Raw genomic sequence first — 15981 nt, forward strand, 5'->3', positions numbered from 1 at the left:
CCAAATGAGATGTTCAATTTCATTACAATGTTCCTCGTGCCATCTTTCTAACAATTCCAGCTGAATGGATCGGGGCATTATCATCTTGAAATATAAAGTTCCCCTCCAGAAATAGTACTTGAACCACAGGGTTACAGGAGCGGTCAAGGTCCTCTTCCGGGTATAGGAGTGTCTTCAACATCAGGGGTCAGAGTGTCCTCAACATCAGGGGTCGGAGTGTCCTCAACATCAGGGGTCGGAGTGTCCTCAACATCAGGGGTCGGAGTGTCCTCAACATCAGGGGTCGGCGTGTCCTCAACATCAGGGGTCGGAGTGTCCTCAACATCAGGGGTCGGAGTGTCCTCAACATCAGGGGTCGAAGTATCGTAGCGTCACTATCATCAATCTTCTGAACACATCACTACGAATAAAATCATTCACCATGACTATAATAAGAGTCTGTCCTACGATAACAATGCAGGAATTCATGCGAAGAAGTGCGACCATATCCTTGCACCACCGGTCGAGCTCGAACCGTCGGACAGCTCGAACCGCTAGCTAAACACGAACCGTGAGTGAGTTGTTCGGTTTAACCTCCACCTAGTAAATTTTACTTCTCTGTTCATTTTGCTTGCATTCTTGTAGTTTTGAGCAGATGATGATTCTCTTCATCGAAGTTTTTAGCGGATAATTTGTTCACATTCTTTATATTTGAATTCGTGGGTACTCTAGCGTTTTAGAATAGAATACGTAGAAGTGTCGGCACTGAAGAAATAGGCCCACAGCCTGTTGCAGATTCTTGTACATATCGTGACTAGATTCACAAGGGATCCGGCCTTTGTAACCCGATCTTTTCGTAACTGACGATTGATTGAGATAGCTGCTGGACTTATTTCCTGGTCCGTAATTTGCTAGGCATAATAAGACTGAACATATTGCATAGTTTCGTCTAGTCTGTTCTTGAACGCTTTCATACTCGGAGCGTCAACGATGCTATCAGGAAGGCTGTCCACATGTCGGTGACTCGTAGCGAGAAGAAATTTTGTCGCATTGATGTGTTAGAACGAAGTTTTTTTAGTTTATAGCCGTGGCCCATGGTGTTGGTTCTTGTTTTAAATTCTAGTAATCCTTCTGGGACCCTGTATAAACCGTGGGTATAATTGTATACTTCAATGAGGTCAACACGCAGACGTCGATAACAGAGGCTTGGAATCTTCAATATCTTTCTTCATAGGACTTGCCTTTCATGCTCGGAATTATCCTTGTTGCACGTATTTGAATTCTCTCAATTAAATTTTTGTCCTTTTCAAGTTTCGGTGACCACACGACGTTTCCAAACTCTATTGGTTCGGGCGCACGACCGCAACAAACAACTGCTTCATCGCTTCTGCGTCTAAGTACTCGAAAGAGCGTCTGATCAGACCAAGTCGTTTATTGGCTTTATTAACTTGACCTTCAATATGCTTAGAAAATTTCAATTCATTGTCGATATTAACTCCTAAATCATTTTCCATTGTCGACTTCAACATCATCACTCTGTCGTTACATTACTGTAATCACTCTGTCTTCTCATACTGTAATGTTGCTATTCATTATTCTTGCCAAGGTGGATTACTTTACATTTATCAGCGTTAAAACGCAGCTGCCACTTATCAGCCCAGTCAATCAACCTGTCAAGATCACCTTGCAACTGTACTTTTTGCGACGTATTCTTCACTGTATTATAAATTTTTGTGTCGTCGGTGACTTTTTGTGTCGACTTATTTATACGCTCTATCAAATTCATCAACCATTGAACCATCAGCCAACCTTCTAACCATTCAACCACTAAGTGAATCTCAATTCTCACTGAACCCACGATCCTGCAATCTCACGTCACCCCCGGGACACCCCGGCGCTGCAACATCCCCAGCTCTACAACACCTCCGGGTCTGCCTCGTCAACGCAAAGGCGTGTTAATTGACACGATTTCGTTATTTCGGTTAACTCTCTACCGCCTGACATGAGTAACCGGAGCAATATTGTCACAAGCCTACTTCCCAAAAAGGATACGCATACATTCTAGTGAGCGCAAAATGACCTGCACTGATGGTTGCCCTCACGTACAACTTTAAATGTTCTCTGTTGCGTACAAACGTCCTCAGGTTGCTACACTCAATAGTTTACGTATAATTTAAGTGAAAGTTATGTTCCTGGAAAGTGCCATACGGCGGTATAGAGGGTTAATTTGTTTCGTTTTACCCTCATCGACAAGCGTTGCTTTATCGTCCGTCCGACACCGGTGTCACTTGCCAGCCGAGATGCCATACAAAACGTTCAATCTAACTAAACTTAAACCATTTACTTATTGCGACACAATGCTCAAACATACGTTAGCATCCGCGATCTCTGCATTTCCTTCAGTGTATTCGACAGCTTCTCACTATACGGCACAGGTTCCTCAGACGGCGTTCTGACTACTTAGCCTGGGAGGTACCCTGTTGTTCGTAGCACTAGCATTGAGTTAGCATTGTTAGTGTCAGTACAGGCACTTCTGCACTCTGATGCAAGTAAGCTTGTATCGCGATAGTGACAATATTGCCAAGACTGTACTTTCCTTCAGAAGTTCATCGTAAGCATATTAGGCCGAACCTACCCTACGACTAGCTACGATTAACGTTGCGATGACTTGCGTAAAATCCTAAATAGTTCGGACTACATGGGCAGATTCTAAAAGCAGTTCTTGCATGGGTAATATTTCTTCACCTCCGTCGGCATTATCTGAGGTCAGGCACGGATCATCTTCAACTCACCTGCCAGAGAGAGGATGGGCGTCATGGACGACGTTAGTTTCGGGCACCAACATCTGTCAGAACTTCTTTTTCGTTTAATTTCAGAGCAGAATCCAAAGAAACTCAAACGCTCACGATCACCGCAGGGTCAATAAAAATCCGAGTATTAACAAAATGTGTACTGAGAAGTAGGCACGAGCGTAACGCTCGTATCTTATCTACACTTTTGTACAAGGTTGTCGATGGGCAGCGCAGCAGATATGAACAATGAGAAACTAAAGCAGAATTATAATGGTACAAATTATGAGGTATTGTAGATGGATAAAAGAGGGAACCTCCACCGCAACGGAGGTCATGCTAGGGGCGGGACATGAAGAGGCAGGCGCTACTCACTAAACCTTACAACTTAGGTCATCACATGCACACGAATGCAGGAATGCCCTCCATAAGCAGGACATTACATTGAACAATAACGGCGCTATGGCAGGCAGCTCGTAAGATAGGGCCGCAAACGACGCGAGTCTCGCATCACGTTTATATTAAACTCGCCAACTCCACAGGAGCAGCACAATTGTTCTGAGCTCAACGCCTGCACGAGTTATGGAAGAAGTTACACGACGCGCTCCTCTAACTAAAACAATTAATCAGCACCAAGATCGTTGCCACTGGCGGTATCTTACAGGGCCATGGTTGTCTGTCTGACTCGTGCCGCGATACTTAAGGCATCATCACACGTCATTGGTGACTCAAACTGATATTTTTCTAGTAATTATCAACAATTTTACAGTTCCATCGCACAACTGTCATCACACTACCCTAGTTACAGGTTTCTATAAGAAACTAAAGAGTTCAACCAGCAAGAAGGAAGGTCCGAGTAGGGCACGTTTTGCTATAAAACGTATGCACAAATTACAGACGAGAAATGCAGGCATAATTTCAACTCTACTGTTCGACGCCAGCTGGAATATTTTTTTTTCTGGTCGATGTCACATCGACGAGTACTAATGCGACTATTATTTCAAGCATTGACTTCGGCTAGATTGGCACCCTCATCGCAGCGACAAATATCTCCTCTGACATACACTGTCATTCCAACAGATTCGTGTAATTTGTTAAACTAAAGATATCGTCAGAAATTCTTGACGGCGGCCTAAATATCGAAAGTGTCAAACTAAGCCCTGGAGCTCCAGCCCATAGCACAGTTCGATGGGCGACCCAAAATTTTCTTCTCTGGTAAGTGAAAAAAAGAACGTCCAAGGAGCACGCGTCTTCCGAAAAAATCCTACGAAGCTGCATGTCATGAACAGTGGGATTCACAGAAGAAACGAGGCGTCACAGAGCAGCCTTTTATTGCGCGGTGACTTTGAAGTTCGTTGACTTTATCGCCTTGAATTTCTAAGAACAAAAAAGATCGAAGAACTGACACGGAGCCCTGACAACCAGGAATTAAATGAGCTTAAAAAATCAACGCTTAATCTATTGGGTTCTTATCAGAGTCACATATCACTTGAAGTCTATACAATTCTGTTCAAACTAACATCAGCCTTAAGTCCGCATAGGTACGAGACGATCCCGAATATCAGCTGTTCGAAGACCGCAGACACGACTATCAGCACCACTCCTCCTGTCGTTATCCATCACACGACGGACGGCTCTTCACACTTCGGTAATCTTCCATGGCAGTATTGTGCTTACATCATACCGCCCATGCCACCCATACCTCCCATGCCTCCCATACCACCCATGCCGCCCATTCCTCCTGCAGGTTCATCATCTTTAGGCAGCTCCGTGATGACGCACTCGGCGGTGGTGAGTAGAGATGCAACGCCTGCTGCGTCAGTCAGCGCCGTGCGCACCACCTGCCACGACCATAAGTTAGAAGTAGGCCCAAAGCGACGGGGCAGCACACAGGCTGGAGTTGTGAATGTTGTTACTATGGGTCACACATAGGATTATGTATTCCTGGCGTGTGAGAAACAACTCGGTACTGAGGTCAGAGCTAACGGGGATAACGGGTTGTCAAGAACAGACACAGGCCTCAAGATGACCGATAGCGATGTTTCAATACAATTAAGTGTGCGTCACCGAAACCATCAAACGGACAGCCAACGTGCACCATTGCACCATTGGATTTACTCTTTTCCCCGACTTAATTGCATGGAGCACAGCCTACAGCATTTACCCAAGCATCCACTAGTTATGATTAGGTACTCCATGATCACGAACGATATGGATTAAAAAACCTTGAGAAGGGCATGGGATGAAGCCCACAAATCCTGAGATGTTTTGATGGAGGTTGCAGCTCACCTTAGTGGGGTCGATGATGCCTGCCTCGACCATATTGACGTAGGTGTTGGTGGCAGCGTCGTAGCCCACGTCACCCGTGGCCTCCATCACCTTGCTGAGCACCACGGACGCCTCGACGCCCGCGTTCTCGGCGATGGTGCGACAGGGCGCCTCGATGGCACTGCGCACCAGCCCGATGCCGATCGCCTGCACGATATAGCAGGTCATTAACCTGTTGCGCGAGTGACGGAGCATTCGCGAGGACTTGCGGCAGGTCACTCATTCCGGAGCTGTGCTACACATTCATTTTTGACAATTACAAAAAATAATTACAGAAGAATCAGCCGCATTATCAGACAAAAAAAAATGGGAATCAGATATCAACCAAATGAGAACAACAGCTAAATAATGCAAGGAGCAAGACGTCAAAATCTTACAATACATGATCATATAGCAATTCTGTGAACCTGGTCTGTGTTGAGGGGTTTGAGGGCATCGAGGGCGGGCACGCAGCGCAGCAACGCCACGCCTCCGCCAGGCACGATGCCTTCCTCGACCGCCGCACGCGTCGCGTTCAGCGCGTCCGTCACGCGGTCCTTCTTCTCGTTGACCTCCACCTCCGACGAGCCCCCAACCTGCGGCACATCACACACATTCAGGAGAGCGTTTCCTCAACTACTGTCACCTTACGGCAACTAAAGTTACCCAGGTCCAGAATATCACTGAAAACTCCATATGTGTCCGTAGAAATAAAGCTTTCATCTACTATTAAGATCTCTCAACCCACCGTGTGTTATAACCTTGCAATAGTTAGCATAGTTTGCTTCTTTGAAACACGATCCCTCAAAGACTACAATCATGAGTACAAGAGTTATCAAGAGTTTCTCGTCTGTACTTCTGCTGTGGTCGTCGGCTACTGCGCCTTCAGAAGGCCAAATAGATCTACTAAAGAAGACATGCCAAACTGAGGGTGTCAGCCTCTTAATTGGATGGTACAGCACACTACGTCGTTATACTCTTATATTGCAGTCTTTAAAATGTACAGTAAGCCGGTGAACGCCAGGTACGTCGTTGTGTATATGACCAATACAATTGAGTGTCCACGTTCAAAGTGAATGAAGTGAGGACCTCGTGGAGCTTAAAATTGTAAGCCCACCTCGTGGGACTTACAATTTTAAAAGTTAAGCACTCGACTGCAAGGCGCGTCATAACAAGCCGTTTCATTTCAAATATCGCGGAGGTGGCTCGTGCTGAGCCTTCAAAGACTAACCTTATACAATGAGCACTAACTTGAAGTATTAATACTTCACCAAATGTACGAACTAGTGGCTCTTCATAACAGTTAACTTGAGCAGAGCGGCGCCAGAACTAGCGTATGAGGTAATAACTCTTCATAGCAGTTAACTTGCGTAGCATGAGGTCCGAGCTAGCGTACGAGGTAACAACTCTTCCAAGCATTTACCTTGAGCAGAGCGACCCCAGAGCTGAGTCTTGCGAGGCGCTCCTGCATCTTCTCTTTCTCGTACTCGGAGTTGCTGTCCTCGATCTGCTGCCTGATCTGCTCGACGCGGCGGCTAATGTCCTCCTTCTTGCCCTTGCCTCTGAGCAGCAGCGTATCGTCCTTCGTGATCTGCACCTCGCCAACCTGCAACACGCAAACGCATTAAATGCACCACTTGCACCACATGCACCTGCAACACGTAAACGCATTAAATACACAACATGCATCTGCAACCCGACGCAAACGCATTAAATGCACCACCTGCACTTGCAACACGTAAACGCATTAAATGCACCACCTGCACCTGCAACACGTAAACGCATTAAATGCACCACCTGCACCTGCAACACGTAAACCCATTAAATGCACCACATGCACCTGCAACACCAAGGCATTAATGCGCTACCCGCACCGGCAACACGCTTCTTGTTGAACGAATCTATCGTTCAACAAGGGCTTCGAATGTAGCTGTTTGAGGAAACTAATTTTTTTGATAATAATTGGAAATTTGTTGCGTGACTTGCTATTTCAGACAGCATATGTAACACGCAATACAAGATTATAGTCCTAGTGCGAGTTAGAGGATTATTAGAGAAGATAGAGTGCCTCCAGGAGAGAATGTGTCAAGACGTCTTCTTTCCTGGTCCATGTGCCCCATACCTGGCCCAGGTCGTGCAGCTGCACGTCCTCAATCTTGACCATGCTGGCCTCATCGTTGAAGACGATGGCGCCCGTGGACACGGCGATGTCGTGCACCGTCGCCTTCCTGTTGTCGCCAAACCCAGGCGCCTTCACGGCAGCGACCTGCACAAGTCGTGATGGATTACTGGCAGGCCATGGCACCACGACAGCCGTGACGAAGTGACCATTGAGTAACAACAAAATATTTGTGACAATTAACAGGGCGAATAATTAAAACGGCATCACCACGCACCTGTAAGCCTATCTTGAGTCTGTTGACCACCAGGGTGCTGAGTGCCTCTCCATCAATATCCTCAGCAATGATCAGAAGCGGCCTCCTGCAAAGTGCCATCAATATTCACATTACTTCGCCCGACACCCGTTGTCATCGCAACATAAAACTGCTAACTCATAAGCTTCAAAGAATGCCCTCTAGACCAGATCGACCATAAACAAATCTGCATGTCGCCCCACTGCCCGTGTCAGCACATCTTTCCCTGCTTGTTTTAGAGTATTTTGCAGGGGGATAGCAATTGAAACTGCTAGCTACGAGATATCAACAGCTACTAACCTAAACTCTTGCTCAACTCCCTCTGTCATAAAACAATGAAAATATGCTCTGAATGCAGGAATTGGCAATATACACTAAACAGCAAACATTAAGATTCAAGTTTGCTGAACTTGAAGCATGCGAGGGCGAGCATAGCAAACCATACACTTGTTGGCAGCATGCTACTATAGACTTGTTCGCAGCATCCTATTTTCTATACGATATCAAACCAGAAAGCCTGTGCCACTTCCTCTAATAGACACCAAATTCTGAGCCAGAATCAGAGCACAACGTCATAACCAAAACACAGGCTGAATTTGGGGTACGCCCCCCTCTCCCCCCAACCCCTCAATACATTCACCAATATGCATTGGCCAACCCCTCGGGACACCCACTGCTATGCATTGGCCAACCCCTCGGGACACCCACTGCTATGAATTGGCCAACCCCTCAGGACACCCACCGCTGGGCATTGGCCAACCCATCAGGACACTCACTGCTGTGAATTGGCCAACCCCTCAGGACACCCACCACTGGGCATTGGCCAACCCCAAAGGACACCCACTGCTATGCATTGGTCAACCCCTCGGGACACCCACTAATATGAATTGGCCAACCCCTCGGGACACCCACCGCTATGCATTGGCCAACCCCTAAGGACACCCACCGCTATGCATTGGCCAACCCCTAAGGACACCCACTGCTATGAATTGGCCAACCCCTCAGGACACCCACCGCTATGCATTGGCCAACCCCTAAGGACACCCACTGCTATGCATTGGCCAACCCCTAAGGACACCCACTGCTTTGCATTGGCCAACCCCTAAGGACACCCACTGCTATGCATTGGCCAACCCCTCGGGACACCCACCGCTGGGCGTTGGCCAGCTCCAGGGCAGGAAGGATGCTCTGGATGGAGGAAATCTTCTTCTCTGAGATGAGGATGAGGGCGTCGGTGAACTCCACCTTGGCGCCCTTGCTAGAGTTGATGAAATAGGGCGAGATGAAGCCGCGGTCGAACTTCATGCCTTCGATCACCTGCACAATTAAAATGTAAAATTATATTGCATGTATTACACATTATGAACTAAATTACCAAACTAACAATAAGTTAGAAATTATTCCAAGTACATGGGTACTGAATTAAAAAACGAAGAGAATTTACGCAGCAAGGGAAAAACTATATGACAGGAAATTGTGGGGGCAGCTGACTGAAGTTGTTAATGAACAGCAGGGGCACAGAAAAGGACACCGCACGGGGTAGCGCCGAGGGCACATCAAATACCCAATACACCAAGGGCACCCACCTCAAGTTCATCCTTAAGAGTCTTGCCGTCCTTGACCGTGATGACGCCGTCACGCCCAACCTGGAACAACGACCCGCTAAGTGACATCCGCCAGATAACGAGGCACAAATAACTCGAGTGAAAGGTGAACATTGGTTACATTCACTGACAATCCTGACTCCTGAGCAAAACTACACACTGCCAACAGCGAGGGCTGACTGTAGAAGTCAACGCTGGTGTCTGCATCACACAAACAACACAAGTGTGAGGTCTGCATCACACTGACAGGACGATGGCCAATTGTATCACAACGCTGGAAACACTGATGAATACATCACACCAACAACACAAGTATGCATTACACAATCACCACAATCCCTGACCCTCGGGAGGCACTCGAGGAGCCTCCTGAGTAGGGAAATTTTGAGCTGTATATATATAAAGGACAACGTAGTTTTTGTACAATTTACTCAGATATTTAAATATTGTTAGCAAGTATCGGGAATGTGTTAGGAAGATGCACTGGCACTGTTTAGGTGACATCGCGTTATTGAACCAGTGAAGAACACTATTTTCCGCCCTGGTCAAGCTAACTTTAGCAGCACAAGCCGGGGACAATCCCCAAGACTTGGTAAAAGGAGTAGAAATTTCTCAAGCTGAAAGGCGCTTGTCATGCACCATTAACTGTACAGGTAAAGCAGTCAACACAACCCAAGAAGATATGCAAAATATTCAAAGACTTGTCTACAAACCAACTATACTACTCGTCTGTTTCTCATCTATAATCGTATTTATTTTTACAAATTTTAAGGCAGTAAAATTAACAACTGCTCTATGGAGGCACTGATGAGGATAATATTCAAGAATTTTTCACACATTTCACATACATGCTCATATTTCAACACATTTAGAAACATTTTAATCAAGCCGAAATTATTTAACAGCATAATAATTAGCCCAACCTTATTTATAAGTATTATAATTAAGCTGACCTTTCCGGACATCATTATAATTAGCCTAACCTTATTTATAAGCATTATAATCAAGCTGACCTTATTTAACAGAATAGTAATTAGCCTAACCTTATTTATAAGCATTATGATCAAGCTGACCTTATTTAAAAGCATAATAATTAGCCTAACCTTATTTATAAGCATAATAAGTAGCCCAACCTTATTTATAAGCATTATAATCGGCCCAACCTTATTTATAAGCATAATAATTGGCCTAACCTTATTTAACAGCATTACAATTAGCCCAACCTTCTCCATGGCAGCGCTGATGAGTTCGCCCACTTGGGCGTCGCCATTGGCGGAAATGGTGGCGACCTGCGCGATCTCAGCGGGCGTGGTGACCTCCCGTGACATCACCTTCAGCTGCGCCACCACAGCGTCTACTCCCGCCATCACCCCGCGCCTGGGGGAGGGGCAGTTGGTACTTAGCACCCATCACAGATGTGATTAATAAGAGTGGGTTAAATTTATGGTTTGAACAAATTAAAGAAATAGTTCTAGGTACAACATCCGTCCCCTTTGCGAAGGATAGGAAGGCTTTCTAATTACCCCTGCAGTCTCACTCGGCGTCAGATGTTGAGGCTGCCAATGTTGTAATCTAATGCTGAAGTAATTCTCTAGCCTAGAGACGGTGTACGTTAAGGTCCATATAATGTTCACACCCACCACGACTACCAAAATACAAGGGGATTCGTGCCTGGTGATCTGTGAGATCACCAGTGTGGTGATCACACTGGTGATCTCACAGAAAAGATTACCCCAGTTACTTGACTATTATGGAGCTGGTCCCCACCAGGTTACCCCAGTTACCTGACATCTATGGGTTAGCCCCCACCAGGTTACCCCAGTTATATACCTGACTTCTAAAAGGTTAGTCCCCAACATGTTACCAAAGTTACCTGACTTCTATGGGGTTCGCCCCTCGCTGGCTGATCTTGAGGAAGCCCTCCTTGGCGATGCAGCGCGCCAGCACCGTGGCCGTGGTCGTGCCGTCGCCCGCCTCCTCGTTTGTGTTGTTAGCAACATCCTGCACGGCAGACATCACATCACCGCACGGCATCATCGCGATGTAGTGCACGGTGTGCACCACAGCATCACGTGTGGTGGCATCGTGATGCCACCACACAATCATCAAGTATCACCAAACTTAGCATTGTCCTGAGAAACTCGACATGCCACGCCATGATATTGAGTAAGGCTCACTGATTATTGTTGATCAGATGCGAGTAATTCACAATTATGAGTACAGCAATTATTGCTGTGATTAAAATACAATATAAAGAAAAGCAAGAGGATAAGTCTAGAAATACAGTGATATTAAGAAGAGCAAGTGAATAAGTATCGAAGTACAGTGATATTAAGAAGAACAAGAGAATAAGTATTGAAATACAGTGATATTAAGAAGAGCAAGAGGATAAGTATTGAAATACAGTGATATTAAGAAGAGCAAGAGAGTAAGTTGCCACAAGTTAGTGACCTGCACGAGCTTAGCGCCGATGTTCTGGAACTTGTCCTTGAGCTCGACTGCCTTAGCGACGGTGACGCCGTCCTTGGTGATCTTGGGGCTGCCCCACGACTGCTCGATGATCACATTGCGGCCCTGCACACCGAAGTCATCAGTACCAGCTTGTCTAATTAAATTCATTCTTGTCAAATCATCTGACAGTTACTCTAGCTGGCCATACAATAATAATAATTACCTTAACTTAGGCACATCAAACCATCATCTACAGACAATAACTAGCTGGCCATACAATAACAATTAATTACCTCAACTTAGGCACATCAAACCATCATCTACAGACAATAACTAACTGGCCATACAATAAAAATAATTACCTTAGCTTAGGCACATCAAACAATCATCTACTGGCAGTAACTCTAGCTGGCCATACAATAAAAATAATTACCTTAACTTAGGCACATCAAACAATCATCTACTGATAGTAACTCTAGCTGGCCATTCAATAATATTTAATTCAACCTATGTACATTAAACAAGCGTCTAATGAAAGCAATTCCTATCAACAGGTAATACTCCGATATCATAAAATACAGAAGTGCATGTTAAGCAGCTGAACATGAATGGCTTACAAGCATGTAGAAATGCTTTCAATAATAAACATATCATGAGCATCAAGGTAGGCAGGATGTGACTTGCAACTATCAACAGCATTTGAAAATTCAGGAAGAATTGATCAACACTGAAATCAAATTTTAAAAGTTAGAAATAGATCACTTCTCAAATCTTCATTCATGTTCAGACATTGGTACATTAAGGCAAATGGATATAAACTTCAAATTTGTTTGAATCAGATCTCAATAGAACCCAAGTTTTAGGTGCCAAACAAATGCATCTGCCATTAGCTGTCAAAGTATTTCAATGATATGAGAATTAATCAAAAATTTCTTCCAGGCATGTGCTCCTAGCCAGACAGAGCTAAGACTGGGACAAGAGAAATGTACAGCAAGACCATTGGACTCCAGGGACTCCAGCAGTGCTAAGTAAAGCTCACCTTTGGTCCCATGGTGACAGCCACGGCATCAGTGAGCACATCAACACCCTTGAGCATGAGGGCACGCACGTCTGTGCCAAACTTGACATCCTTGGCATATGCACGGCAGAGGCTGCGGCTGATGGCTGGGTTGCGGAGGAGGGAGGCTGCCTTGTACATTGTGGAGCTGCACATGCAACATTGAAGTATTGATAAATTAATAAATTCATACATAAGATATCAGCAAAAACATCTTGAAATTCATTAGTATTGGCATTCGTGAGAATTGTCCAATTCTTCTAGATTTTTGTAAGATTTGATAAAGAAGGAATTCAACAAGTTTTACAGAAGTGAAGTAATCAAAGCAACAGCATTGTCGTCAAGTATTTTTTTAGACCACCTATGATATTGGTTAGTAAACATACAAAGTCTAAATTCAAACATTGAAAACTAATCCTGTATTTGTTTCATGAGCAGAAACTATGGAGGTGTGCAAGCACTGAAAACCATAATATGCAAGACGTTATGAGTATTATAAGCAGTTTTTAGGAGAAATAGATCCCACCTCAGACACAAAATCTCATGGTATCATTAAGAATCAACAGTGACCATCTTTATTTTTGACAATGTAGGATCTGATGGCAGAAACAGCATCTGCAATATGCCAATATCAATAGGCTAATGGCTAAATACACCAAAGTTTCTGCTTAAATTATTTTTTTGGGATAAACTGCTTATAAAAGAGCTCACAGCTGCAAAATTGAACTTCTCCTGGACAGACATGGCTTTTGGGACCCAAACAAGAGCTGCTTTACATCCCTGCTTAGAGCTGTGAAACTCTTACTAAATAAAAAATTCCTCTTCTAATTAATTGGTTATAAAATTTCTGATGAAGCTATGAGATTCTACAGTTATTGTAAATGTCACAGAGTAATAAAATTTTAACAATAGGCAGCAATTTCACTATCTTGCTTGCTTCATGTTGCTCCATGATATGAAATTTTCAAGTGTAAGAAATGAGAAATTTTTCTAATTTCAAGCCTGGCTGGCATCTATATATATCTACTTTAGGGTTGAGAGTAGATATTTCATGTCATTTTTGGGGCCACAAGACCCCTGCTGGATGAATCAACTCATATCTTACAGTTAACATAAGTGCAGGATTGGGCCATGAGATACCAATGTATTAAAAATTCCTTGCTTTCAAGCAGCAAGATTTCAGTCACAGTGGCAAAGCAGAGAGATTTATAGACTCCTTCAAGTTCAATTTTGAGTCCTATAATTTGAAGACTGGCCAAGCATGGTGGCAGGGAATTATTGTGAGTACTTATGCGTTTGCAAGAGCATCAGCCAGTGTAGCTGTCAGCTGACTTTCTTCAGAAGTGCAAAAGCTTTTGCCGGTGAAGGTGTTTTACGATCGGTCCGTAAAGAAGCGTTGATCGGTTCAAAATGACATAAGAACAGGTTCTTTTGAATAACCTATGGATTGCCACCATGTGGCCAAGTATCATGGATACCAGCATTATCATACACAAGATATTGGTTTATATCTTCAGTAAATGAGAAAATAAAAAATTAACTGATTCTAAATAATATCCATTTAAAAATTACTTTTTAAAGACAACACTTTGAAAAAATACCTTGTCTTTGATGTTACACATGTAAAATGAATTTCTAATTTAATTATCAAATATTACAAAAATTTATTTTACATTTTTTTTTTCAAGTAAAAAATTTAAATTTTAAAATTATTTATTCTGCCAACTGATTTATGCATTGTCTCTGACTTTGCAGTTTGCGCCAGGGTGCAAAATATTGGATCGATTGGACAGGTAGTTAAGTGTGTTAAATATCAATTATAGGATTTGTAGCAGACAAAATTATTTTCCAATTTTTCTTAAATTAAAAAAAATTTAAAATTTTTGAAATTATTTATTCTGCCAATTGATTCATGCATTGTCTCCAACTAGTACATATATGCAACTAATGCAAGTGTACAAAATTCCAGAATGATTGAGGGAACCAGGGGAGGTAGGTACAGTAGCCTACGTGTTAAATATTGACTATAAGATTAAAGATTTGTAGCAGACAAACAAACAACAAGAAGTGAAGTTAAAGAGAAGTGTTATAAAATCACTGGTTTGCCACTATGATTTTTTCAGTACCTAATAAGTAGGAAACTTCCAGTCCTGAAACATGGGCTATTCATTCTATCAATTTCTATGCTATTAGACTGAACAATTTCCCATCTCAAATTGTCATTGAATTTCATGTCTTGCAAGTTAGCAACAAGATCTGACAATTGTAATTTGTAGTTTCATAATTTACATTCAATAATTAAGAATTACTTGGGTCATGGTCTCATGGGATACAATTTGCTAAGTAAAAATAGTGCAGCAAAGATTTGTGGCTCGACCTGGACAAAGCAGATATTTTTTTTATAGGGTCAACTGCAATTGACAATAAAATTGCTATTTTTTGCCAAAAAATTTGAAAAGTGACTAAACATGCAAACTTGAGCATTAACTGGACTAAGCCTCAGAACTGAAATTAGGCTACTAGCCTAGCTACTCAAATAATTAGCAGTGTATTTATTGTATTACAAAATAAAGTTACATTGAACATGGTGAGCATAGTGGCAAACCAGAGCTTTTTTAGAATCAGTTCATTTTTAATTTCCTCAAGATTTAGGTAACCCAATTTCTCAAGTAGGTAGGTAGCTATGATAATGCTGATATCCAGGATACTTTACTGGTCTACTAATAAGACTCAAAAATGAACTTGAGGGAGAGTCTAAAAAACTCTCCGATTGAAGATTATTGTAATACAACAAATTAATATAGCTCAGAATTTATGAGTATTACAAGTGAATCTAAATTATCCAATTAGCTATCAAAGTCTAGCTATAATCAAGCTTCGGGATTTAAGCCGGAAGCCGGTATTCATGTGAACTGGAGAAGCTCGATGCCAGCATGCCGAGCCCAAGCTCCTAACCGACCACTCTGAAGATACTTCAGCATAAAGATACCTGCCGAACAACGCGCAGGAGTGAATGTTATACAGACAAACCACATACTTGCTTATGGACGATGTAGAGCAGCTCAAAAATTACACCTTGAAAGACGCAAACGTTCTTCAAATTTGCAGTTGCCGGTCACGACGCCACACGAGGAGTGAGAGGCACAATGTTCGAAGCGTAAGTCGTTAGTGACGTACTAGAACTTTCTGTGTGATGATGCAAGTGCCACTTCGTTTCTTGGCAAAAAATAGATCATCAGTTGTAATTTATTCCCAAACTTAGAATTTTATTATAAGAATGTAAAATGAACTCGTACAGTAACAGTTATTCTTAATTCGATTGAAATTTGGCTAAACAAATAATGGGATCGTCGTCTGAATATATGAGTATTGAAAAAGAG

The 15981-nt window shown here is 43.2% G+C and overlaps 1 protein-coding gene across 1 annotated transcript; it reads right to left on the minus strand.

The window, feature by feature from the left end:
* Positions 1–2914: 2914 nt before the first annotated feature.
* On the minus strand, positions 2915–15832 carry LOC108678698 (heat shock protein 60A). The gene is made up of 13 exons (XM_018167156.2): positions 15639–15832; positions 12584–12749; positions 11545–11667; positions 10967–11094; positions 10317–10470; positions 9076–9135; positions 8640–8806; positions 7472–7556; positions 7198–7341; positions 6499–6681; positions 5504–5671; positions 5058–5243; positions 2915–4609 (listed from the first exon to the last, which is right to left on the minus strand). The coding sequence occupies exons 2-13, from the start codon at positions 12740–12742 to the stop codon at positions 4442–4444; spliced, it is 1725 nt and encodes a 574-aa protein (XP_018022645.1). The 5' UTR covers positions 12743–12749; positions 15639–15832; the 3' UTR covers positions 2915–4441.
* Positions 15833–15981: the final 149 nt, after the last annotated feature.

The sequence above is a fragment of the Hyalella azteca genome, unplaced genomic scaffold, assembly GCF_000764305.2.
Source record: "Hyalella azteca isolate HAZT.00-mixed unplaced genomic scaffold, Hazt_2.0.2 contig3855, whole genome shotgun sequence".
Classification (NCBI taxonomy): Eukaryota; Metazoa; Arthropoda; class Malacostraca; order Amphipoda; family Hyalellidae; genus Hyalella; species Hyalella azteca.

Bases quoted from the DNA above. Each gene is read 5' to 3' on its own strand.
- LOC108678698 (XM_018167156.2), bottom strand. From the start codon at position 12,742: ATGTACAAGGCAGCCTCCCTCCTCCGCAACCCAGCCATCAGCCGCAGC. The intron at 11,668-12,583 runs GTGAGCTTTACT...TTCGGTGTGCAG, and splicing joins CTGTCACCATGGGACCAAAG to GGCCGCAATGTGATCATCGA. The intron at 4,610-5,057 runs GTGAGCTGCAAC...TGGTCGTGGCAG, and splicing joins GCATCATCGACCCCACTAAG to GTGGTGCGCACGGCGCTGAC.